The 25611-nt window shown below is 46.3% G+C and overlaps 2 protein-coding genes and 1 long non-coding RNA gene across 4 annotated transcripts; 2 read left to right on the top strand and 1 right to left on the bottom strand.

Annotated features, from left to right (window-relative positions):
• Positions 1 to 3172: 3172 nt before the first annotated feature.
• Positions 3173 to 11241, top strand: FCRLA (Fc receptor like A). The gene is made up of 5 exons (XM_017892676.1): positions 3173 to 3544; positions 7655 to 7807; positions 8103 to 8369; positions 8828 to 9112; positions 9976 to 11241. The coding sequence occupies exons 1-5, from the start codon at positions 3415 to 3417 to the stop codon at positions 10266 to 10268; spliced, it is 1128 nt and encodes a 375-aa protein (XP_017748165.1). The 5' UTR covers positions 3173 to 3414; the 3' UTR covers positions 10269 to 11241.
• Positions 11242 to 18049: 6808 nt separating this feature from the next.
• FCRLB (Fc receptor like B) lies at positions 18050 to 25332 on the top strand. 2 transcript variants are annotated; one of them, XM_017892675.1, is made up of 6 exons: positions 18050 to 19822; positions 20099 to 20119; positions 20477 to 20731; positions 22943 to 23209; positions 23967 to 24112; positions 24442 to 25332. In XM_017892675.1, the coding sequence occupies exons 1-6, from the start codon at positions 19582 to 19584 to the stop codon at positions 24670 to 24672; spliced, it is 1161 nt and encodes a 386-aa protein (XP_017748164.1). In that variant the 5' UTR covers positions 18050 to 19581; the 3' UTR covers positions 24673 to 25332. The 2 variants fall into 2 exon arrangements, with proteins under 2 accessions (XP_017748164.1, XP_017748163.1); XM_017892674.1 differs by having other exon boundaries at positions 23822 to 24112.
• LOC108542591 (uncharacterized) lies at positions 19745 to 21417 on the bottom strand. The gene is made up of 3 exons (XR_001889309.1): positions 21297 to 21417; positions 21090 to 21188; positions 19745 to 19937 (listed from the first exon to the last, which is right to left on the bottom strand). It is a non-coding gene; the product is annotated as an uncharacterized LOC108542591 (long non-coding RNA).
• Positions 25333 to 25611: the final 279 nt, after the last annotated feature.

Here is a 25611-nt window from a genome sequence, read left to right as displayed (position 1 = left end):
CATGGAATACTATGCAGCCATAAAAAAGAATGAGTTCATGTCCTTTGTAGGGACATGGATGCAGCTGGAAACCATCATTCTCAGCAAACTATCGCAAGAACAGAAAACCAAACACTGCGTGTTCTCACTCATAGGTGGGAATTGAACAATGAGAACACTTGGACACAGGAAGGGGAACATCACACACTGGGGCCTGTCGTGGGGTGTGGGGAAGGGGGTAGTGATAGCATTAGGAGATATACCTAATGTAAATGATGAGTTAATGGGTGCAGCACACCAACATGTCACATGTATACATATGTAACAAACCTGCATGTTGTGCACATGTACTCTAGAACTTAAAGTATAATAAAAATAAATAAATAAATATATAATGAAAAAAATAATTTTAATTGTAAAAGAATCAATAAAAGTAGACAAATATAATAATAATATAACAATATAGGTTTCATTAGTTACAACCAATGTACCATATTAATATGTTAATAATAGGGTAAACTGGGTGCAGGATACATGGGAATTTTCTGTACTGTCTTTGTATTTTTTGTAAATCTAAACTGTTTTTAAAATAATGTTTATATTTTATGAAAATTCCAAAATAAATACTATTCATAGAAGTGGAGAAAAAATAGAATAAAAAAAAGTTCAAAAATACAAAATGATTACTACATAAAATAAAGAGAGTGAGAAATACAAGGAAAGGATTGTGTTTGATGATGGTGGGGAGGGAAGACAGTATAATCAGACAGGGATCCATGCAGTACTTCAAGGATAACAGTACTATTCTGTTCCTTCAACCATATAAGGGTTCAAAAGTATATACTGTATTATTTTTTCACCTTCACATTTTAATAAATGTTTTATCTAGTCAATTAAAAATAAAGAGAAGATAAGCATTAGTCCACTAGTGACAAACCAGGAACAGCAAAGGAGGGCATCCACCACCTAATTGGTCTTGGGATGGGATGAGAGCTGGGATTTGTCCCATCACCCCCTGAGTATTCTGAGGTGATCCTGATGGGGGAACTTACTCAATAAACTGAATCTCAGTGTCCATGAACACACAGCAGACCCAATGTTGCTTCCCCTCACCCCCCTGCAGTGAATCACATCTATTCTAAATAGTTCATTGATTAAGCTTCAAACGAGTAAATTTTCCCAGCAGCTTAATGGAAATTTCAGTGTAAAGACCTTGATAGCTTCAACCCAAATTTTCAGAGGGCTCCTTGCTTTCCATATTGAGAGTGGGATCCTGGAAGGATTGCTGCAGATGCTATAGGGGAGGGTCTCTATTCGGGTAAGACACTTTGGAAAGGGCAGTTAAGGAGAAAGGGTGACATAAGAAGAGAAAGATATTGTGATTTGTTTGGAAGCCCCTTAGCCTCTAGCTAATCCTGAGGGTCTATGTTTTATGTAGTTTTAGGAGTGGCAATACATCTAAAGACATTTTATTTATTTAATTTGTATGGCCAGGCTTGGTGGCTCACACCTGTAATCCAGCACTTTGGGAGGCCGAGGAAGGTGGATCATGAGGTCAGAAGATCAAGACCATCCTGGCTAACGCGGTGAAACCCCATCTCTACAAAAAATTCAAAAAATTAGCTGGGCGTGATGGCATGTGCATGTAGTCCCAGCTACTCAGGAGGATGAGGCAAGCTTGAACCCTGGAGGCGGAGCTTGCAGTGAGCCAAGATTGTGCCACTGCACTCAAGCCTGGGCGACAGAGCAAGACTCTGTCTCAAAAATATATATATAAATAAATAAATACATAAAATAAAATAAAATAAACTATTAGGGCTAGCTAGGGTTTTCTTCCTCTTCTGAGGCTTCACATCACATCAGCTGCAAGGCTTACTGCCTCACTGCCTTTCCCAGCACCCATAGTCAACCACCCCTGGCCTCCCTGGGGCCACCTGCACAAAAGCATATGCCTCTCAGATAATGGAAATTTTATTCTAAATGCTTATTTTAGACTCAGAAAGATCCACTCTCTTATGCCCGTGTGGTTGATGTGCCTGCTCTGACCTGTGGTTTTTGCACAGTTGAAGGGTCATACTGTCCCTCTCTCTGCCTTCAAGGAGGACCAAACTACCTTCTCCCATTTCTCTCTCTCCCTCTTTTTTTTTTTTTTTTTTTTGAGATGGAGTCTCACTAGAGTGCAGTGGTGTGATCTCAGCTCACTACAACTTCCGCCTCCTGGGTTCAAATGATTCTCATACCTCAGCCTCCCAAGTAACTGGGACTACAGCCGAGCACCACTACGCCCGGCTAATTTTTTTTTTTTTTTTCAGTAGAGATGAGGTTTCACCATACTGGCCAGGCTGGTCTTTAACTCCTGACCTCCAGTCCAGTGATCTGCCCACCCTGGCCTCCCAAAGTTCTGGGATTACAGAGGCATGAGCCACAGTGCTTGGCCTACCTTACCCCATTTCTGATGGCTCATCTCATCTCCAAATAACCTACTGGAGGTCTGGTGGGTGTTATGATGAGAGAAAGGGGAGGAATGTGGTCACTGTGAAAAGACACATGGGCCCTGCCATTGAGGAGGTCTCAAACAAATAGAAAACATTCAGAGCCAGGGACAATAGTTCCCAGAAGGCCACCTGGAACTGAAGGGAGAGGCTGTAGCCTCTGTATTGCTCCTATTCCTGAGTCTCCTCAGGTTTCTCAAGATATCGGATGTCTCCTGTCTCTAATTTCCTCAGGATCAGTGGCTTGAGCTTTGGCTATGAGCCTAAGCTCTGAGCTAACTGCTGGATCCTGTGGGAATAGATTTTCTTTTTCCTCTACTGTTTCCCAGTGAACTCTCCCTGCCTTGTACTCATATTTCCACTGAGACTGAGCAGCCTTAGTCATGCTTCAGAAGCAGAAAGCTGACACGAGTCTAGAGAAATTTGCATGCATATTTGTGTGGGCTTTGGATAGTCAGAGCCTACTAGAGACTCATCTGATATCTAACTTGGTGCCATGACTAATCTTCCTTCTCTGTCTTGCTACCTTCTAGTCACTAGAAACATATAAGTGTTGGAATGGGCAGGACATTTGAATTCTCATCGTTGATTCCCCAGTGATTTTCTATTGGCCTTAAAACAACATCCCACCTTCTGTCCCCAGTTGCATCACCAGTGAAAAGGGTGGTTGTTGCACTGACCTTTCCCAGAGTGTACATGAAGGCCAGCTGGCTATGAGACAATGACATGCTTTGAAAGTCCTCTGACCTCTGTGAGGTCAGTTGAGAACAGTTGAGAGTGCTACCATTTTGTCACAGCCCTAAGGATGGAGATTATGCTGAAAGCATGTTGTCCAAATCTGAATGATGAAAGCCAATTACAAACTTGAAAATGAAAATAGACCCCAGATGCAAGGAGATGAGACAGTTAGATTTACTTCCTCTTTTCTAATCAAAGAGGTTTCATGTTGAAGAAAATCATTGTTGGGATTGCAGGAGACCTAAACACAGTCACCATGAAGCTGGGCTGTGTCCTCATGGCCTGGGCCCTCTACCTTTCCCTTGGTGTGCTCTGGGCATCCCAGATGCTACTAGGTAAGTAAAATATTTGAATATTGGTATGGGAATGGAACTTTGTTTAACTTTGGGGAAAGGACCTGAAGGAAAGAAACATGGACTAATTCTGGCCCTCCAGAGAAGCAGTGTTCAAGTGGAATAAGAAGGGTAGGTATAAGAAAGTTTGGTGTGCAGGATTGAATGACTTTCTGAATATAAAAATCTTCAAGCCTTTTCCATCCTGAAAGTTCCCTCTGCCCATGATGTCCTCTCTGGCTCTAATCTCAACTCTTTTTTTTCACTTATGAGACAAGTTTTCTTAAAAGAATAGTCTGCACTTCCTATCTCCACTTCCTCACTTCTCACACACTCCTCAATGCTTGCAGCCTGGTTTCCACTGGAATCGGTTTTGTCTAGGGCACAATGACCTCCATATTGACTGGGTTATGGCATGCTTTTCAGTTCATATCCTGCTGGACTTCTTTGCTGCACTGTTTATCACTTACTCCTTTTTGCATTCTCTACTACCCTGGCTTCCATGGCACCATTTTCTCCTCATACTACATGGACTTCTCTTGATCCCTTAATAGCTTCTCTTCTCTTCCCCTTAAACACTAGTGTTCTCTATAGTTATAGCCTTGCCTCTGTACTCCTCTTTCTTTAGACAATCTCCTTCATAAGCTTATTTGTCTATATAATTTTTGCCACTATAACTCTGTATTTAAGAGTCCCAAATCATATCCCCAACCTAACCATGCTTTTGAGCTTCACATTCAAATATCACGCTTCATACCAGACATATCTACCTACATATCTCACAGGTGTCTCTGCACCATGTGACCAGAGCTGAACTTATCTGTCCTTTTGCCCCCCGCCTCATCTAATTCATTTTCCACTATTTCTGATCTCAGCTAATGACACCAGCATCTACCCTTACAAGGCCATAAAACTGAGAAACAATCCAGACTCTTCCTTCTTCTTCATTCTCTAAATCTGATCAATCATTGGGTTTGGCAAGTTTTACCTTCTAAATTGTTCATAGAAGCAGTCCCTTCCATGGATCATCACTAATGTCTTAGGACAAGTCCTCATCCTCTATGACTTGGGCTAGTCCAGTAAATTCCTAATTAATTTCCTTGTCCAAATCTTGTGTTCTTGAAATGAATTCTGTACCCTGCAGACAGAACAATTTCTAAAACTCAAGTTTACCAACCCAAATTCCTTATCATGGCACAAAAGGCCAAGCAGCCTCTGCTTTTACCCTCTCAGCCTTGTAACTTATGCTCTAATAAATCTCAATCAGTTCATAGTTACATACTCACACACCAGACACTTGCCTGTCTCTAAGGCTTTGCTTATACCACCATCTCCACCTGAAATGAGCCCTTTCGATGGCCCCCTATTCTCCTCCTCCTTGCAAATGTGTAGGTACCCCTAAAGACTCAGCTTAAGTGGTATCTTTTCCAGGCAGCTTTTCTTGAATGCTTCTTTCTGCTCCAATGGCTGCTTGCGATACATTTTCTTACTATAATATTTCCTACTTATGCTGAAATAATATTTTCATCTACCTGTGTCTTCCACTAAATTGAGAGCTACTTGTGGTTAGGGACAATTTTTTTGTTTTTTTCTTGTGATAAGAACTGCAGACTTGGAATCAGATACTCTGGTTTCAAGCCCCTCTTCTATTTACCAGCTCTATGTCACTTTAGAAAATCACTTTTTATATCTCTGGTTCAGTTTTATCATTTGTAAGATGAAAATAATAGTACCTACTACCTAAGGTTTATTGAGTGAGTTCCCAGTAACCCAACAAGATTTTCTTTTATTTTGTTTTTTGAGACAGGGTCTCACTCTGCCACCCTGGCTGGAGTGCAGTGGTGCAATCACTGCTCACTGCAACCTTGACCTCTTGGGCTGGAGCAGTTGTCCTATCTCAACCTCCCAAGTAGCTGGGACCACAGGCAAGTGCCACCATGCCTGGCCAATTTTTTAAAAATTATTTGTTGAGCCAGGATCTCTCTATGCTCCCTAGGCTGGTCTCAAACTCCTGGGCTCAAGGGATCCTCCCACCTCAGCCTCCCAAAGTGCTGTGATTATAAGCATGAGCCACCGTGCCTAGACAATATTTTATTTTATTTATTTATTTATTTATTTTTATTTATTTATTTATTTTGAGACGGAGTCTTGTTCTGTCGCCCAGGCTGGAGTGCAGTGGCACGATCTCGGCTCACTGCAAGCTCCGCCTCCAGGGTTCACGCCATTCTCCTGCCTCAGCCTCCCAAGTAGCTGGGACTACAGGCGCCCGCCACTGAGCCCGGCTAATTTTTTGCATTTTTAGTAGAGACGGGGTTTCACCGTGTTAGCCAGGATGGTCTTGATCTCCTGACCTCGTGATCGACCCTCCTCAGCCTCCCAAAGTGCTGGGATTACAGGCGTAAGCCACTGCAAAGATTTTATTTTTAAAAAGAAAAAATGGAGAGGAGGCAGAGCACAGTTGAGTGACAGTGGAGGAACTGAAAAGAGGTAGCATTACAGTGAAGGGAGCTGAGAGAGGATGGAAAGAAAACACCTGGTACTGCTGTGATGAGAATTAGGAAGTAGAGAGGGGCCTTGGTAAGGGACATGACAAAATCAAAGAAGAACGTTGGGCTATTGGGAGTGCAAGAGAATAAAGGCAAGTGGGGCACGAAATGACAGTCGGATGGAGTGAAGAAGTATGCACATGTGAATGGTCATGAGGCTGGAGGAAGGGGAGAATAGTAAGGGAGATAAGGAGCAGTCCCAGAGAAGGGAGACATGTCACTTCCCTTGCCTGGGTCTACCATGAAGGTAAGAGCTAGGTTGAGAAGATGTGGTAAGAAATGGATAACTCTAAATTTCAATCTGGAGAAAAGAGTTGTTCCACAGTTACTGGTATGGACTGGGAGGAAGGGGAAAAGACAGAGAAAGCTCTATGCCACTGCCAGGGAAAATTCAAGTGGCAGAGGACATTAAAATAGAGATGGCTGAAAAGTGAAGACCTGCAAGGAGGAGGGAGAAAGGAGGAGAGACACCGCTGGGTACTGAAAGCTCTTTGATAGATAACATATTCAAGGCTGAGGAGCCAAGTGAAGTTTGGGAAAATCAGAATATGAAAGAAAGTCCCCGAGGAAGGTCTGAGGACTGAAGTATACCATAATACCATATCTGCACAGTGAAGTAAAAAGAACACTGATTTTGGACCCAGACACACCTGCCTTTCCCGCCCCATTGCTTAGTCTCTTTTTAAGCTTTGGGTATGTTAATTTGGCTTTCTTTTCTTTCTTTCTTTCTTTCTTTCTTTCTTTCTTTCTTTCTTTCTTTCTTTCTTTCTTTCTTTTTTTTTTTTTGACAGTCTCGCTCTGTTGCCCAGGCTGGAGTGCAGTGGCACGATCTCAGCTCACTGCAAGCTCCACCTCCCAGGTTCACATCATTGTCCTGCCTCAGCCTCCCGAGTAGCTGGGACTACAGGCACCCACCACCACGTCCAGCTAATTTTTTTTTTTTTGTATTTTCAGTAGAGATGGGGTTTCACGGTGTTAGCCAGGATGGTCTCGATCTCTTGACCTCGTAATCCGCCCTCCTCGGCCTCCCAAAGTGCTGGGATTACAGGCATGAGCCACCATGCCAGGCCTAATTTGGTTTTTTAAGTGTGTTTCTTTAAGAGTACTAAATGAGGATAAAGTCGCATACCTGGAAAGTTTGTGAAGATGAAGTAAGATATTGCACACAAGTGCTAGCAGGGTCTAGTACCCAATGAACACTAGAATCTGATGTCTCCCTTTCATTCCTGTCCTATGCCTCCCTGCTTCGAGTTACCATTGTCTTTGCTCCTGGTTGCCCATACCAGTAGCGGGATGTCATGCCGGTGAGTTTCACCATTCTTTCATTCTCTCCCCTTCCTCTTCTCCAAACCACAGTGCATTTGCTGAGAGCACCTGGGCGCCCGTGAATCAAGGTCAAAACTGTCCCCCTGAGACACTCACAGGGGTCTTTCTGAAAAAAATGTTTTGGTGTCTTACTAGTCTCATTCTAAAAAGGATGATTCTCCTGGGAGATGGAGGAACCCTGTCCTCTTTCTCCAAGTTGCAGTATCATTTTCTGGTTCTCCCTGGGCCATGCCCTCTTCAGCTGCCAGTTTTGAGACACTGCAGTGTGAGGGACCTGTCTGCACCGAGGAGAGCAGCTGCCACGTGGAGGATGATTTGACTGATGCAAGCGAAGCTGGCTTCCAGGTCAAGGGTTACACTTTCAGTGAGCCCTTCCACCTGATTGTGTCCTACGGTGAGGTCCTGGGAAGACCTGAACAGTGCCCTAAACCCCTTCTTTCAGCCCCAGAGCCCACCCAGGAACGTGTCCCTAGGAAACTGGCCATGGGATGAGGTACTTCCTTCCCAGTCTTCAGCCCAAAGCAACCAGGGTGCTCTAAGTCCTAGGCCCTAGGGAAGTTGTCCCATACTCCCAACTAGGGGTGAGAGTTTACCTGGACCCTCAGAGAAAGTTTACGGGAGTAGGCATCGCTGGGGGTAGCTCCCAAGGGAGGCCCTGGGTGACACTCAGCTCTTTCTCTGGACCATAGACTGGCTGATCCTCCAAGGTCCAGCCAAGCCAGTGTTTGAAGGGGACCCGCTAGTTCTGCGCTGCCAGGCCTGGCAAGACTGGCCACTGACTCAGGTGACCTTCTACCGAGATGGCTCAGCTCTGGGTCCCCCCGGGCCTAACAGGGAATTCTCCATCGCCGCGGTACAAGAGGCAGACAGCGGGCACTACCACTGCAGTGGCATCTTCCAGAGCCCTGGTCCTGGGAGCCCAGAAACAGCATCTGTTGTGGCTATCACAGTCCAAGGTGAGAGCTAGAAGCAGCATCGTCATGGCAGGGGAGGGTAAGGAGAGACAGGGAACCCAAATTGTCTTTCTTTAGCCTAGAGGTGGCAAGATCATCAAAAGATTATGGAGCAGGTTGCTGGCAAATGCCCAAGTTGGGCTTCAAAAGGGACGAGACCTCAACATTGACTTTTCAAGTCATCTAGCCCTACTCAGAGTCCAGCATGGTTCCTACCACCCAGATCTATGCTTCCCAGCGCTCACTGATTGGGTGTCTGGACTACTATCAGATTTGCCCATCTGTGGATCTTTCCTAGTCCTGTCTACTTGCAGGAAGAACTTGACAGATTCAAATGGAATCTAAGACAGCCCATTCCTGCTGGAAACGGGAAAGGAAGTATGACTCCCTGAGGCTCTTCGCCAGCATATGTCTACCTGTATATAAGATGGCTGAGTTCTTCTTTCTTGCCTTTTTCCCAGAACTGTTTCCAGCGCCAATTCTCAGAGCTATACCCTCAGCTGAACCCCAAGCAGGAGGCCCCATGACCCTGAGCTGTCAGACAATGTTGCCCCTGCAGAGGTCAGCTGCCCGCCTCCTCTTCTCCTTCTACAAGAATGGAAGGACAGTGCAAAGCAGGGGGGTCTCCTCAGAATTTCAGATCCCCACAGCTTCAGAAGATCACTCCGGCTCATACTGGTGTGAGGCAGCCACTGAGGACAACCAAGTTTGGAAACAGAGCCCCCAGCTAGAGATCAGAGTGCAGGGTGAGTTCCTATCAGAGTGCAGGGTGTCTGTTTGGCATGCATGTAAGTGAAAAGGGGAGATAGGATGAATTGGCCTGTGAGCTGGGATTCGGTGTGAGCAGGTTAAGAAGGGACACAGAGGAGACAGGAACAATGGGCCAGAATCCCTGATGATGAGAGACAGCACAAATAGAGAACCTCTCCCTCAGACTGTGGTGCATACCTCACCAGTCCAAGAGCTGAGCAAGTCCCACACCTGCTGCCACACAAGCCTTAGCATCCCCCCCATGCTCTCTGGGCATTTATAGGAATTTAATATCTGGAATGAAGACGGGATAGTCTGAAGTCTATGTTCAATTCTGAGAGCCACTGTTAAGAGGCTGCCCTTGACCTGAAACACTCCTAGAGGAGGTGTCCAGGGTGATAAGGGGGCTTGAAGTCATGCCATATGAAAAATAGTGGAAGGGGCTGGAGATGCTATCCTGAAGAGGAGGTGACTCAGAGACTAGCAAGGGTGTCCTCAAAAAGCTGAAGGTGGGCATTAGCACAAGGAATTAGACTAATGTCATATATAATAAAGAGGCTGACCTAAAACCAGTTACCACATTCATGCTTCAGGGAATTAGATTCAGCCTTGATAGAGAAACAACTGGCTAATGGTTATAGCTGTCCAGTGGTAAAGCCTCACTGCTGAAGAATTTCAAACAGAGGTGGCCAAGCTTCAGATTAAAATTTGGACCAGGAGGGACACTAGAGTCCTCAAGTCCCTGCTGCCATTGAGTCCTACAGCCACTTTCAGAGAACAAGAAAGTTTGGCCAGGGATGGGAGGGAAGGGCCAGAGTCAGACTTCACTCTTGTATGTGCCTCCTGCCCCGTAATCCAGGTCCCCCCGGCTCTGCACCTCTCACCTTGAATCCAGCTCCTCAGAAATCAGCTGCTCCAGGAACTGCTCCTGAGGAGGCTCCTGGGCCGCTGCCTCCACTGCCAACCCCATCTTCTGAGGATCCAGGCTTTTCTTCTCCTCTGGGGATGCCAGATCCCCATCTGTATCACCAGATGGGCCTTCTTCTCAAACACATGCAGGATGTGAGAGTTCTCCTCGGTCACCTGCTTATGGAGTTGAGGGAATTATCTGGCCACCGGAAGCCTGGGACCACAAAGGCTACTGCTGAATAGGAGTAAACAATTCATCTGTGATCTCGCTTAACCACCCCAATAAATCTGATTCTTTCTGTTTTCTCTTCCTGTCCTGCACACATGCATAAGTACTTTTACAGGTTGTCCCAGTGTTTTGTTAGAATAATATAGATAGGTGAGTGTAAATAAATTTGTACAAAGTGAGAATTGGAGTTTAGTTATAATTGCGTATTCTCTCTTAACACAACAGAATTCTGCTCTTTAGATCAGGAATTTCTATCTGTTATGTAGACCAAAATTTTGTGATTTAAAGAGAACTAATGCAGGTGGATTTAATACAGCAGTCTCAATTGGGGGCAATTTTGCTCCCCAGACGACATTGGGCAATGTTTGAAGACATTTTGGTCATTACACTTGGGGGGTTGAGGGGTGGTGGGATGTGTGTACTACTGGCATCTCGTAAATAGAAGCCAGGGATGCTGCTAAACATCCTATAATGCATAAGGCAGTACCCCACAGCAAAAAATAATCTGGCCCAAAACGTCAGTTGTATTGAGTTTGAGAAACCCCAGCCTAATGAAACCCTAAGTGTTGGGCTCTGGAATGGGACTTCGCCCTTTCTAATTACTATCTCTTTCCAGCCTCATTCAGCTATTCTTATTGACATACTAGTCTTTAGTTGGTGCGATGGTCTGTTCTTTAGTTCTAGTTTGTGTCCCCTCAAAAGCCATATGTTGAAATCCTAATCCCCAAGGTGATGGCATTAAGAAGTGGGCCTTTGGGAAGTGATTAGATCAGGAGGGCAGGGCCCTCATGATTAGGATCAGTGCCCTTATTTAAAAAGGCCCCAGAGAGCTAACTCACCCTTCTACCATATGAGGAGATGGCAAGAAGATGACGTATATAAGAACCAAAAAACAGCTCCCACCGAACACTGACTCTGTTGTTGCCTTGATCTTGAACTTCCAGCCTCCAGAACTATGAGAAATAAATTTATGTTGTTTGTAAGCTATTCAGTTTGTGTATTTTGTTATAGCAACCCAAATAGACTAGGCAGTTGGCCTCTGCTACATGGCTGAGTTTATGATATGTTAAAAATACTCATAAAACAGTGTCTCTGTCTACAGAGGGCTTACACTGTGGGATAGAAGAGAGTAGTAGCCCATCCTGTAACACAATTAAAGCAGGGTATATAAAAAATTTCTCACAGGATCCTACTGGGCTCAGAAATAAGTGACCGAATATAATACTGCCAGAGTTGCAGATAGTTGTTTTTAATTCATCTGTCTCTGAAATCTTTTTCTTTAATAACACATAATGACTCTGTTTTAGTCTCATATTAATACTTTTTTCTATGCTTGGACTTCTATTGTACATTCTCAGCCAATGAGAGCTGGCCTGACAGACTCTATAGTAACCTTAACTCAATCAGTTAGCACATCATTTTATAATGACCTCAACCAATGGCTGTTCTACCATGTTATTCTAAATTACATGGTGTGATTTTCTCCACTGTGGCCTTTCTTTATGCCATTTATTTTGTGCAGTTTTGACCCAAAATGATTTACAAAAGACATGCACATGATCACTCTAGACATACCACAAAGAAACAAAGACATAGAATCATGCTGATGGTAAAATGAGAGTTTTATGGTAATTCTTAGCACCTTTGAGGGAAAAAAAAAAGATCAGAAGGCATCTGGGAATTGGTAGAAGTCCATAAACATCGCTACAGCCTGAGAGGACTGATTTACAACTGTATGAATGGGAGTTGCAAGAGTGACCAGAACTATGTCATGACTTTGATGGACTTGAAAAAATGGAAGCTCAATTTCCAATGTACCATGGTGGATGTGTCTCCAAAGATGCTGTATTATAACTACTCTACATGGAGTTGATTTCAGCTAATGCTCCCACTTGCATGAATGCATCCTGCAAGCTCCTGCTAAATGGGGAATTCATTTACAGATAGTAGAAGCTATCAGAGATCTGGGAAGGGAAAGGTGGATGCAGCTGGCTGAGATAAATATCATCTCTGTACACCTCATCCATGTGTATCTGTGCACCTCTATCATCACACTGCATTTTAATTTTTTATTACTCATTTTTGTTCACCAGAGGGTGAACTCTTTGAAAATACTCCTGAGCTCTTTGTTCCATGTTGTGTCATTGATGTCTAGTTTAATGAGGCATATGTAAATTCTCAGTATATTTTGTTTAGTTGAATTGAGTTGGGCCAGCAAAATAAGGGAAAACATCTTGAAGACGATGGGAATGAAGCTGGACCTTAAAGGATGAATGTTATATCTGGCATCAGCTAAATCTCCAGACTCTCTCCAGGGGACCCAGCCTTGGTCAAGGACTTAGAAATCTCAGGAAGTGGATCTCCTATCAACAGGGATGAGGAAGGCAAGAACAGAGCTAAACGAATGAGAGAGAGAGAGAGGGAGAGCAAGCATTTACCTATCTCTTTCTGTCTAGCCTGGGGAGGCTGGAGAGGGAGTAGGGAAGAGGAATTGTTACAATGGATCTGGTTTATGGCTTGTGCCATTTAAGATTCTGTAATTGACAGAGGTCCCAATGCAGCTATGCTCAACATTGTCTCTGAAATAAACATTAGATAGCCAGCACATGAAAGGAAAACTGTTCTCCACTCACAATACCTCTGACATCAAATATGTGGGTTTCCATTCCAAGTTTTTCTCTGCTTCTCAGTGGAAACCAACTAGATGTTCCACAGTTTATCAATTCTGGCTCTAACTACCCAGAGTTAGCACAGACCCCATAGGTTAAGGGGTCAGTCCCACATGACTGCTCTCACTTCAAAAGCCAATTGCAAATCCCAGGCCTCTGGTACTTGACACCAACCAGCTATAAGTCAGAGGTTGTCACAACTCCTTGGGTTCAATAATTTGCTAGAATGGCTCACAAAACTTGGGAAAACAGTTTACTTAACAGCCAATGATGATATACATAGGGCAAGGTAAGTGGGAAGAGGTGCAGCGTTTGCACGCTTTCTGGGTGTGTCACCCTCCAGCTTCTCCATGTGTTCACTGACCTGGAAGCCCTTAGGACTCCACCATTTAGGGTTTTTAATGAAGGCTTCATTACACAGGCATGATTGAGTAAATCATTAGCAATTGATGATTAACTCAAACACCAGCCCCTCTCTCCTCCAGGAGATCAAGGTGGGTTTTCCACACCAAGCAATTCTCTAATTCTCAGCAGAAACAAATTAGATGTTGTGTAATTTACCAATTCTTACTCTAACTACTCAGAGTTAGCACAGACCCCTGAAAGTTCCAACCCTATAATTGCAGAGTTAAGAGTCACCTTATTAGCATAAAGTCAGGTATGATTGAAGGGGCTAATTATACATAACAAGAGATAATCCTCTCATCCCTATCACTCAGGAAATCCCCAGGATTTTGGTAGCTCTGTGCCAAAGAGTTACCCAAAGTAGCAGAGAAAAGTATATATTTCTTATCGTGTTACACACATCCATTATCTTGTAAGTTGAATAGTGCGTTTGCATACTCTATAACCCAGACTTCCATGCCTAGGTGGATGTGCCCAAGAGAAAATTTAGCATATGCACACCAGACAACAGGTATGATAATGTTTATAGTAACAAAACTTGTAAAAGCAAAATTTGGTATTGAAATACCTTTCTTTTGTTGAAAAGAAGTCAGTGCAGATATCCACCAACAGGAAAATGAGTAAATTACCATGTTAATTTGTTTCAAAGTATATTAAACACCAAACTCTATCAATAGGATATTGTACTACCAGCTATGTATTTGGAAGTGGAGATGATGATGAACAAGATAGGAAGTCAGGGAATAGATCACTCACTGGGGACTGGAGTGTTCAGGCACATTTCATGAAGAAGATAATACACGGGTGGGGCCTTGAAAAACATGACAGACCTAGAGAACAGGAGAAGACAGGGAAGGATGTTCCAGAGTGGGATGATGTAAGCAAGCGCATAAAGGGGAAAATTGGCATGCAGATGTCAGGGAAAAAGAAGGTAAATCCTTTGACTGAAACAGAGTTTAGTGGAAGGAAACAATAATGGAGAAGTAAACAGACTATATATAGAGGCTCTTAAATGTGCTATAGAGGCTCTTTAAATGTCCATAAGAAAATTGATCGAATTCTGTAGGTAAATTTCGGGTAAAGAAGGAACTCATGAAAAGTGATGTTTAGTATGATTATTCTGGTACTCTGGTACAAGGTGAAAGGGGTGACTAGAAGAGGGGTTGAGGGAGGTAGATTTGAAGGCTGCTGTTCTCATCCAGCCTTCACAGATAAGGGCCTTAGCTAGGGACAGGAGGAATACAGAGTAATGATCTGAGAGGTGTTAACAGGTCTGGGTGATCAGATGTGGAGTAGCATTGCTCCTCTCAAACACAAAGGTCTCTATGCCCAGCCCAGTAGCCCAAGGTAGAAAAATTTGGTTTACAACTTAGAAGAGACTAGGGAAGGGATAAAATGACCTGCTAGAATCATAGGAGGAAGTTTAAGGAGGGTGTGTTTGGATAGGTCTCATCCTAGTCCTGTCTTCTTAAAACTTTCCCTCCCTCTTGGTATCAACCTTCTTCCTTCCCACTGGACAAGAGGAGATGTGGAGAAATACGAGTTACAGCACAGCCTTCCTGCCAGAGTTCCTTCAGACAGGCACTGTTAGTTTTCATTAACTATATGTGAATTTATCATAAAGCTAAAGACATTCAATGTAAAGAAGTACTCTGCTCTCTATTCTGAAATTGTCCTTTGCACTCCTTTGGTATTGAAATGCCTTTCTTTTGCTGAAAAGTTTACATTAAAGAATACAATTTTAGGCCGGGCATGGTGGCTCACGCCTGTAATCCCAACACTTTGGGAGTCTGAGGTGGGTGGATCACCTGAGGTCGGGAGTTTGAGACCAGCCTGACCAACATGGAGAAACCCCATTTCTACTAAAAATACAAAATTAGCCAGGCGTGGTGGCACATGCCTGTAATCCCAGCTACTCAGGAGGCTGAGGCAGGAGAATTGCTTGAATCTGGGAGGCAGAGGTTGCAGTGAGCCAAGATCGCACCACTGTACTCCAGTCTGGGCAAGAAGAGCGAATGAAACTCCATCTCAAAAGAAAAAAAAAAAAAAAAAAGAATAGTAATTAAAAAAAATATATTATTATCATCCCTGTCCTGGGTTACAGAAAATAAATAAAATAAAAATAACTTTAAAATGTTCTTATTTAGGAAAAGAAAAACTTGTTTGGTAAAATTACAAAGATAAGAAATACTGAATATTGATGACAAGAGGGAACAGGAGCCCTATGAATTGCCGGTGGGTGTATAAGTTTCTGCAGCCACTTTTGAGAGTAATTTCACAGTATTCAATCTCTTCCTTTGTTTAGGTCACAAATACTCACACAGCATGTGCTATGTGCTGTCACTGTTGTAGGTGATACGTCAGCGAATGAGAAAAAATTTCTGCCTCAGTGAAGCTTACATTCCAATGGGGGGAACCTACCACAAACAAATAAATACAATTCTGGGTAGTGACAAGTACAACGATGAGAAATAAAGCAAAATATGGAGCCAGCAAATGACAGTGAGGAGATACTATTTTAGACAGCATGGTTAGCAACCATCTCTCTGAGGAGGTAATATTTGAGTGAAGTGAGGAAGTGAAACTTATAAAGATCTGGGAGAACAAGGATCTTTCAGGCAGAAAGAACAGCAAGTGAAGCCCTGGAGCAAGACTAAGCACAGAATGTTCCAGCAACTGTTCTAAACACAGTGTGGCTAGATCAGAGTGAGTGAAGGGGACAGTTGTAGGAAATGAGGCCAACGGTCAGAGAAAGGCCCGATTTGTAGGGCCCTATAGACCATCGGAAGGTGTTTGGAACTTATTCTGAGGTTATCTTTGCGGAATTTTGAGGGAAAGTAACACAATATGGTTAACATTTTAGAAGTATCTCTCTAGTGACTCAGTGAATAAATTACTGTACGAAAAGATCAGTGTAGCAGGTAGAGTCATCAGGACTTGCTGATGAATTAGATTTGGGTTTTAGAATGAGTGTGCATGTAACTCATGAGCATAATCTGCAGTCTCGCTCTCAGGTGTGTATCCCATAGAGGCACTTCAGGGCTCTGTAGGGAAGCATCATGTCCTTACCAGCACTAACTTACATGAAACCTCCTATGTGCCAAGCCCTGTCCTAAGCCCTTTACATATGTTAATTCATCCAGCCCTCACAATATGTACCAAGAAGTCCACTGTGGAATTGTCTGTGGTAGCTGAGAGTGGGCAGCAATTAGGATGTTAGGGGAATGGACAAGTGCAGTGTAGCAGAAGCAAAGAATATTAGGGCTATCATGGCCGGGTGTGGTGGCTCATGCCTATAATCCCAGCACTTTTGAAGGCCAAGGTGGGTGGGTCATCTGAGGTCAGGAGTCCGAGACCAGCCTGGCCAACATGGTGAAACCCCATCTCTACTAAACACAAAATTAGCCGGCATAGTGATGCACATGCCTGTAATCCCAGCTACTCAGGAGGCTGAGGCAGGAGAATCGCTTGAACCCAGGAGGCGGAGGTTGCAGTCAGCTGATATCATGCCATTGCATGCCAGACTGGGTGATAAGAGCAAAACTCAGTCTCAAAAAAAAAAAAAAAAAAAAAAAGAATATTAGGGCAGTCAAAAGCAATAAACATGATGCATGTAGAGCAATCTGAACAAATTTGAAACATCTAGGATTAATTTTTAAAAGTAAAAGTGAATATAATATCTAGAACACAATGCCACTTATGTAAATTAACAACACTAAATATTTCTCAAAGATAAAAATTGCATGTATATGGGAACATACAGTAAACATTGTACAGTGGGTGCTTATGTGGGGGGGATAAGAACAGTAATGTAGATGAAAGTCAAGAAGGTGAGACAATAAGAGGGGGAAATTGCAAAGACCAATAATGGCAGCCGGCCATGAGCAGCATCTTGAATCCCTGACAATCAGAGAGACAAGAGAACAGATTTTGGAGACAGACTTCTACTCAAATCCCAGTTTCATCATCTCAGTAGGAAACTGAGTTGATGAGGACATATGCAAAATGGGGATATTAATAATTCTTCCTCAAAGGGCCTTACAAGAATTAAGTGAAGTAGTATCTATGAAGCACTTAGCATAGTGCCTGCCACATGCTGAGACACTAAAGTGAGCTGTCATCAGCAGCAACAGCATTAGTTCATTACCATAATTATCACTGAGAACATTTCATCACCAGAATGTTTATCAAATGGTAACATATATTGTCCAGATGTTGTGTTGTGATAGGCCTCAAAGAATTGCTCAAGTTACAAATGATAATTTCTAAATGTGTCTGCATTGTGAAGGAGTGAAGAATAAGAAATTCTGGGGAAAAGTCCTAGATGGAGTAAGAAGACTCACCTTGGGAAAAACTTAGAGGAGAGCCTAGAATAAAGAAATGTTTGGGGCCGGGTGCAGTGGTTCAAGCCTGTAATCCCAGCACTTTGGGAGGCCGAGACGGGCGGATCACAAGGTCAGGAGATCGAGACCATCCTGGCTAACACAGTGAAACCCCGTCTCTACTAAAAAATACAAAAAACGAGCCGGGCGAGGTGGTGGGCGCCTGTAGTCCCAGCTGCTCGGGAGGCTGAGGCAGGAGAATGGCGTAAACCCCGGAGGCGGAGCTTGTAGTGAGCTGAGATCCAGCCACGGCACTCCAGCCTGGGCGGCACTCCAGCCTGGGCGACAGAGCGAGACTCCGTCTCAAAAAAAAAAAAAGAAATGTTTGGTGGGAAATTTTTCAAGTCAAATTCTGAGTACTGTATAATATGAACACTATGGATGGTTCCAGAGATTTCTAGGGAAGACTGTACAGTTCACAAAGTTTTAGTGTACTCAGGTTTCTTCTGAATCCAGTAAAGGGGCTGACATCTGTGTTCTGGGGGGATGAGAAGCCAAAATAGAGCCAGCTTCTGTTGCCTAAGAGGACAGCCGACAACTGCATTGCATTCTTACCATACAGGTGGTGATGTGGTGCAGAAGTCAGACCTCTGTGGCAGGCTGTGGATCCTGTGGAAAGCCACACACTGGCCCTGAGATGAAGAATTAGCAGGTTGGAAGGGAAGCACAGGAGTGCTGGCCAGCCCAGGCACTCCTAAAGCAGGCAGGTGATCATCCCTGTTCCCAGTAATTAGTTCTTCTCTGCCTCCCCAACTCTTGGGCACATTATCAAATGTGTCCCTACTTTGTTTGAGATCTACATGACTCTACCTCTTTTATCAAAACCTGCACTCAAAACATGATCTGAAGTGACCAGCATAATTTAAATGACCAGTCACATTTTCCTAAGAGGCATTTGCATTTTTAAAAGGGGCTCCATTAAGCAAAATATGAGGGGATTCTCAGAGTGGAACTTCAGGCATCCACAAGAGGGGAAGATACTATCTCACTGGGAGTTGACAGTATCTGATAATTGATCTCCTTCCCATCTGATTTCCAAGGGATCAAGGTGTCCCGGTTCTAAACAACCACAAATAAGGACAGGATAGAGTCCAAGGAGACATACTATCAGGTTGGAAAATTCATTAAGTATTTACATGAAAATTCAGGTTCCTCACTGCTCAGGTATGGTCACATGGCTCAGAAAGCACAAGAAGTAGAGCCCTGAGGTCAGACCTGAGAGGCTTCTGAGGGGCTGATGCAGTGACTTCTCTGCTACAGGTCAGGATTCCTGGAACTGGGGCATGGTTGAGGAGGGGTTGCAGGGAAGGGTGGGAGGAAGGAAGAAAGGAATAAGTGAGTGGAAGTGCTTCAGGATGAGCTCATCGGGGGTGGGTAGGAAAGAAGTTTTCTAACTTATTAAGAATTTAAGAATTTATGAGAACTCAAGATTTCAGGAAGGGAGGAAGAAGAAACACATTGCATTTCTATCCTTGACTGGGGAACTATATGATAGGGATGGGAAGGGTGGTTGGTGAGTCATGCCTTTTTGTCTACTCATTGTGGGAGGATGTGAGCTCTGGGGGCAGGCAACCCAACATTGACCTCTCTAGGTCTCACGCCAATGTCTGTTATCAGGAGTGGGCAGGAAAAAGGACCTTAAGGACATGAGGCTGTGTCTTCCTCAGCTGAGCCTTGCAGGGCTGGCTGGAAGGTGGAGAAGGGATGGGATGGGCGTGGGATGTCAATGGGAGCTTGAAGATGGAAGGGTCATCTGCTGGAGCCTGGGATTCTATGGGGCTGTCTTGTGCTGTGGAGGACACAAGTTCTGCAGGCCTTCCTTACAGTAGTCACGGCTGGCCTGAGCTGTGAGGTGGCTATAGAGGCGGTAGATGAGACAGTGCCTGGCACTTGAGATACCTGATGTTCAGCCTGCCTTCTACTCGTTCCAGTCTGCCATCTTCAGGAACCAGCAGTGGGTGGGAGAAGCAGCAATATCTCCTAGTACTCAGTGGCATCCACTGGCCACTTTCTTTCTCTTTGTTCCCCATCTCATGCCAGCACATCTCCATCCTTCTGCAGCTGCTGCAGTCAGATCCATCATGTGGGCACTGACAGCCCTTCTGCTCCTGGGTGAGTCCGCAGTGAGGCAGCAGATGAGCTTTGGGTGGTGGAGAAAAGGGTGGAGCAAGGTATGGGGAGCGGAGGGTAGGTATCCAATCCTCAGTTTCCAAGTGGTTCACTATTTCTGGAGGGTAAAGAAGAAGGGGCTTTCTCAGAGCTTGGGAAACCATGGGCAAAAGAAGAAAAACGGGTTTTGGGATCATTCAGCCTTTCTTGTCATCAAGAGTCTCCTCTCATCACCACCATTCGCCTTCTCCTTCCTCTTCCTTCTTTTTTGTTTTGCAGTTCCAAGCGGTGGGCAAGCTGGTGAGTCTTATACATTTCTCATCCCAATTTTCTACAACTTCCACTCCAACTCCCTAAGTTACCTGCTCAAGTAGACTCCTCACTTCTTGGCTGCTCTGGGATAGTGTCTTTTCCTACTCTCCTCAACCACTGGGACTAAATTTGCTTGAAGGCATTTAGAAATGGGTGCTGGCTGATGGACTGATAGTCTGTAACCCAATGAATGTGATCTCCTGTCCTGCAGGGATGGGTTAGTACATGGGCTGGGGTCTGGGAGCTGGGGTTTCCTAAGATTTCCCAAACTCAGGTCGTTCCTTTGGGCACCTTACCTTGATTCTCTTTGCATGCTGCCCCCTCTTACCCCACCTCTCACCCCAGCTACTCTGGAGAAGCCCATATTGTCTCTACACCCACCTTGGACCACGATCTTCAAGGGGGAGCGGGTAACTTTGAAGTGTGATGGATACCACCCACTGCTCCTGGAGCTCCGGCCCATCAGCACTCTCTGGTATTTGGGCCACCTACTTCTGCCCTCTCACAAGAAGAGCATTGAGGTGCAGACACCAGGGGTGTATCGATGCCAGACACGGGGAGCACCCGTCAGTGACCCCATTCACCTCTCTGTATCTAATGGTGAGTAGTCTGAGCATGAGGGGAGGGGGAGCACTTGTTTCCTCTGGCAATACTAGCCGTCTGGTGGGAGGGGACACTAGGTCAATCCCAAGGTGCAGGAAACAAGGGCCACACTGGGGCCTATCTTAAGTCTCTGGAGCAGGTAGGGACCTGCATGGCACTATGCGAGAGATGCAGTAAGGCATGCCTAGCCCCAAAGGTCCCCTTACCCACCCCCCTGCCACAGTGTGAGGCACAGTGTGAACATTTCTGTTTGTTTCTGAGACCAGCTCAGAAGAGCAAAAGGCTCCGAGGACCTGGAGTGCTGGATAGAGAACTTTAGGGGGTAGGGGAGCTCTGAGTAGTAAAAGAAACTCACCAAACAGGAAAGGTGAGTTTCCCTGGCAGGCCGAGCACAGATGGAGGATCTACTCTCAGTTGAACAGTGTGATGCTTCTCTGTGCCTCAGTGTCTACATCTGTAAAGAAGGGACAATAACAGTATGTATGTCTTTGACTGCTCTGAGGATTAAAAGTGAATTGTGATTTGCTAAAGAAAAAAAGCAGCAATTGAACTGAGCACTTACTCAAAGTTTTATTGCATACGTATATATGCGTACACAGGAGTCATCTGAGAAACTGATTCTTGAGATGCTTGAAGAGTTTTAAAACAGGATAAGAAAAATAACAATAATTTGTTCATTAAGGTACAGGATTGCTGGGCATGGTGGTTCAATCCTGTAATCCCAGCACTTTGGGAGGCCAAGGCGGGCAGATCACCTGAGGTCAGGAATTCAAGACCAGCCTGGCCAACATGGTGAAACTGTATCTCTACTAAAAATACAAATATATATATATATATATATTAGCTGGGCATGATAGTGGGTGCCTGCCTATAGTCCCAGCTACTCGGGAGGCTGAGGCATGAGAATTGTTTGAACCCAGGAGGCGGAGGTTGCAGTGAGCCGAGATCATGCCATTGCACTCCTGGCCACAATTTGTATTCAGAATTTAAAGTACATCACTCAGTGTTCAGATTAGCACTTACACACACTTCATATTCATACTCTGTGGCCTCTTGTTTGGAAATTGTTGGTGATAGCAATAATTATACTGAGTACTATAGGAATAATTACTGTTTACAGACAGTGCATGTGGATTATGCTTATTACTTGCAGGATTCTTTCTCAATGTACAACACCTAAAATGGCATCTGCTCTGTGCTGGGGCTATGTAACTGTGCTACAATGATCACAGGGTAATTATGGGGTGCTGTAGGAGATACCTAAGGCTGTCCTGGGGTGTCAAGGATGTTTTCTGGAGGAGATAAGGTCTAAGCCTAGACTTGCAGGAGAAGCAGGCCTCAACTTAAATAGGTGAAAAGAGTCTTCTTGGCTGAGGAAATCGCAGGTACAAAGGCCTTGGGCTCAATTCTCTCAACAGGGCCAATTGTCTCAACAGTTCAGTATGGCTGGAACTTAGCCTGTTAGGAGTGGAAAGTGAAGAAAGTAGAGAGGAAATGGGGCAGGAGTGAATACTGCCATGGTGAGGGAGAGGTAAGCAGGATCCAGTCAGGAAGACCCTGACACCATCCTAAAGGGGTTATGGTTGATTCTTATGGTCAAAACCCTTTGAGGCTGGAGCCAAGTCTCTGGCATCTTTGCCTCCCCGGCTAAGAGAAAGACCAGCCCTCCCCCTTCCTTCCCAGTCACCTACAAACACGTCTTGCACTATGAGGCTACTGGGTGCCAACCACCAGGGAAAGCCTGTCTGCTCAGGAAAGCAGTGGGAGGCCAGGTGCGGTGGCTCACGCCTGTAATCCCAGCACTTTGGGAGGCCAAGGTGGGCGGAGCACCTAAGTTCAGAGTTCCAGACCAGCCTGGCCAACATGGCGAAAACCTGTCTCTACTAAAAAATGCAAAAATTAGCTGGGCATGGTGGAGCGCACCTGTAATTCCTAGTTACTCGGGAGGCTGAGGCAGGAGAATCGCTTGAACCCGAGAGGTGGAGGTTGCAGTGAGCTGAGTTTGTGCCACTGCACTCCAATCTGGGCGACAGAGCAAGACCATGTCTCAAAAAAGGAAAGAAAAAAGAAAAGAAAAGAAAGCGGTGGGAGATGGCGGGGAAGGGAGGGAGAGGAGTTATGGGCAGAAAGCAGGGAGGCTGTGAGAGTGGGAGATCTCCAGGGCTGGACTTTCTGTGGAGTCAAGCGTGTCTGTGGTGTCTGTCGCAGATTGGCTGATTCTTCAAGTGCCCTATACTCCAGTGTTCGAGGGCGAGCCGCTGGTCCTGCGCTGCCGCGGCTGGTACGACAAGGTGATCCACAAACTTCACTACTACCATGACGGCCAAGCCGTGCGCTACTTCCATTCCAGCGCCAACTACACCGTGTTGCAGGCTCGCGCCAGCGATAGCGGGCGCTACCAGTGCTCGGGCACCATGCGCATCCCGGTGGAGAGCGCGCCCATGTTCTCCGCTAAGGTGGCTGTGACAGTGCAAGGTGGGAGAGACCAGGGGCCCCGGGAGGGAGGCAAATGAGCACTGAGAAATTCTGGGACAGGAACTCGGCGGGAAAAGACGGGGCGGAAGTTCAAATAGCTGCCACTTGGCGGGTTTCTCTTAGACTACCGACGCTGTCTCCTCTCCTTCGCCGCGAAGGAGCGCTTGATCTGCAGCCTGCTTGGAGGCTGGTCCCTTTCCCCAACGCTCACCCTGGCTTCTTACTCTGGCTGGGGACTCCCATATAAAGGGCAGCTCTGGCAGGGGCAGGGGGCACCGTAGGCCTGGGACGAAGGAGCGACTCCCTAGCGTCCTGCAAGGCAGGCGCAGCGTCTCCTCTCCTAGGCTGCAGAACCCGAGCTGTCAGTCGGGATGTCACATGAAGCGTGGGGCCCGGTCCCTCTTCCTTTCAAGCTTTCCCCGTCCCTCGTGGACTCGGTCCCCCTGCCCCACGTTTCAGAAGGCTCCCCTTCCCCCTCCACGTGGACACACGGCCTCCTCCCCTGCCCCCCTTGGTCTGTGGGTCTGCAAGGAGCCCTCACGGGAAGCAGGAAGGAGCTGGGTCGTGGAGCGGTGGACGAACCGGCGTCGTTGCTCCCCGCCTTCTCCGCAGAGCTGTTCCGGGCGCCGGTGCTGAGGGTGATGGGTCCGCGGGAGGCCCGCGGCGCGACGCTGGGCGGGGTGGTGCTGCGCTGCGACACGCGCCTGCACCCGCAGAAGCGCGACACCCCGCTGCAGTTCGCGTTTTACAAGTACAGCCGCGCGGTGCGCCGCTTCGACTGGGGCGCTGAGTACACAGTCCCGGAGCCCGAGGTCGAGGAGCTGGAATCGTACTGGTGCGAGGCGGCCACCGCCACCCGCAGTGTCCGGAAACGCAGTCCGTGGCTGCAGCTCCCGGGGCCGGGTGAGTGCCTGCACACCCTCCCGGACGCCCATCCTGGCGAGCAGCCCTGCTTCCGCCTCTCGGCACCCACAAATCTCCCCCGCCTCTCCGTCCCGTCTGGGCCCCCCTCCAGCTCCCGGTCCGTCCCGGCCCCTCCCTCCCCCTGCCCCCCTTCCCCGTCCGGTCCCGCCCCCTCCTCCCCCAGTCTTTCCCATCTCTCACTAGCCACCCTCCTCCTCACCCTTCTTCCAGCCTTCCCCATCCCCGCCCACTGCCCCACGCCTCTCCCCCAGCCCCGCGCCGAGAAGAACCATGAAAGCCGCGCGTGACTGGGCGTGATGCATTCACAGGTTCTCCCCTGGACCCGGCCTCCACCACCGCCCCACGAGCCGCAGCCTTGGCTCCTGGAAACAAGCCGCTTTTCTTCAGAAAGCCCCCGGTGTCCAGATCGGTCCCATCGGTCACCTCCGTCCCGAGCACCACTTCCACCCGTCTGCAATTCCCGGCGAGCGGCGCCCCGACTGCTGGGCCACCTGCCTGCGCTCCGCCGACGCCCTTGGAACAATCGGCTGGAGCCCTGAAACCCGACGTGGACCTTCTGCTCCGAGAAATGCAGCTGCTCAAAGGCATTCTGAGCCGGGTGGTCCTGGAATTAAAGGAGCCACAGGCCCTCCCGGAGCTCAGGGGTACGCCTGAGATCCCCACCTCTCACTTTGCTGTGAGCCTGGGAACCCCAGAGACCACTCCTGTGGAGAGCTGAGGTGGGGGGCTGCCGTCCCCTCTGCAGGCTCATTCCTCCCTGGTCGCCTGCTTCCCCTCACGCGAAGTTCTTTCAAAGCCATCTGTTTGCATCCTTGTGTTTTGCTGTGGTTTTTAAAGGAGCGCCCACGAAGTGTAGTGGCTGACGATTTCAACCTCACAAGCAGTTTGTAACCACAAGCATTCTCTTTGAATTCTCACAGAATTCAGCAAGAATTAGAAACCTGCTATTTACTACATTGTGGTTTAACTTTGGAAGTGAATTTAATCACCCATAACCCTTCAGATAAGCCTAGCCAGTACATATTTCAGCACAGGCAGTTTTTTTGGTATTTAAGTACATTGAGGTAACTGAGGACTTGATAATATTTTAGGGTCGAGGTGTAATTATTCATAATGAATTTACTCTGTTGATATTAAAAAGACGTTCAGTCCTATTACTGATGAGTTTACATCTTCAAATAAATCCTGGGTTCTATTTAGTTTTGGAGAGGGAAAGTTGTTTGTGTGGGCCTCCCATTGGCTGGTTAAAAGGATCAGAGTCTTTGGGAAGCGGAGGTGGGCGGATCACCTGAGGTCAGGAGTTCGAGACCAGCCTGGCCAACATGGCAAAACCCTGTCTCTACTGAAAACATAAAAATTAGTCAGGCATGGTGACAGGCGCCTGTAATCCCAGCTGCTCGGGAGGCTGAGGCAGGAGAATTGCTTGAACCCGGGAGGCGGAGGTTGCAGTGAGCCGCGATCGTGCCATTGCACTCCAG

Source organism: Rhinopithecus bieti, unplaced genomic scaffold, assembly GCF_001698545.2.
Source record: "Rhinopithecus bieti isolate Rb0 unplaced genomic scaffold, ASM169854v2 scaffold_22442, whole genome shotgun sequence".
Classification (NCBI taxonomy): domain Eukaryota; kingdom Metazoa; phylum Chordata; class Mammalia; order Primates; family Cercopithecidae; genus Rhinopithecus; species Rhinopithecus bieti.
This window is presented reverse-complemented; position numbering and strand designations above follow the sequence as displayed.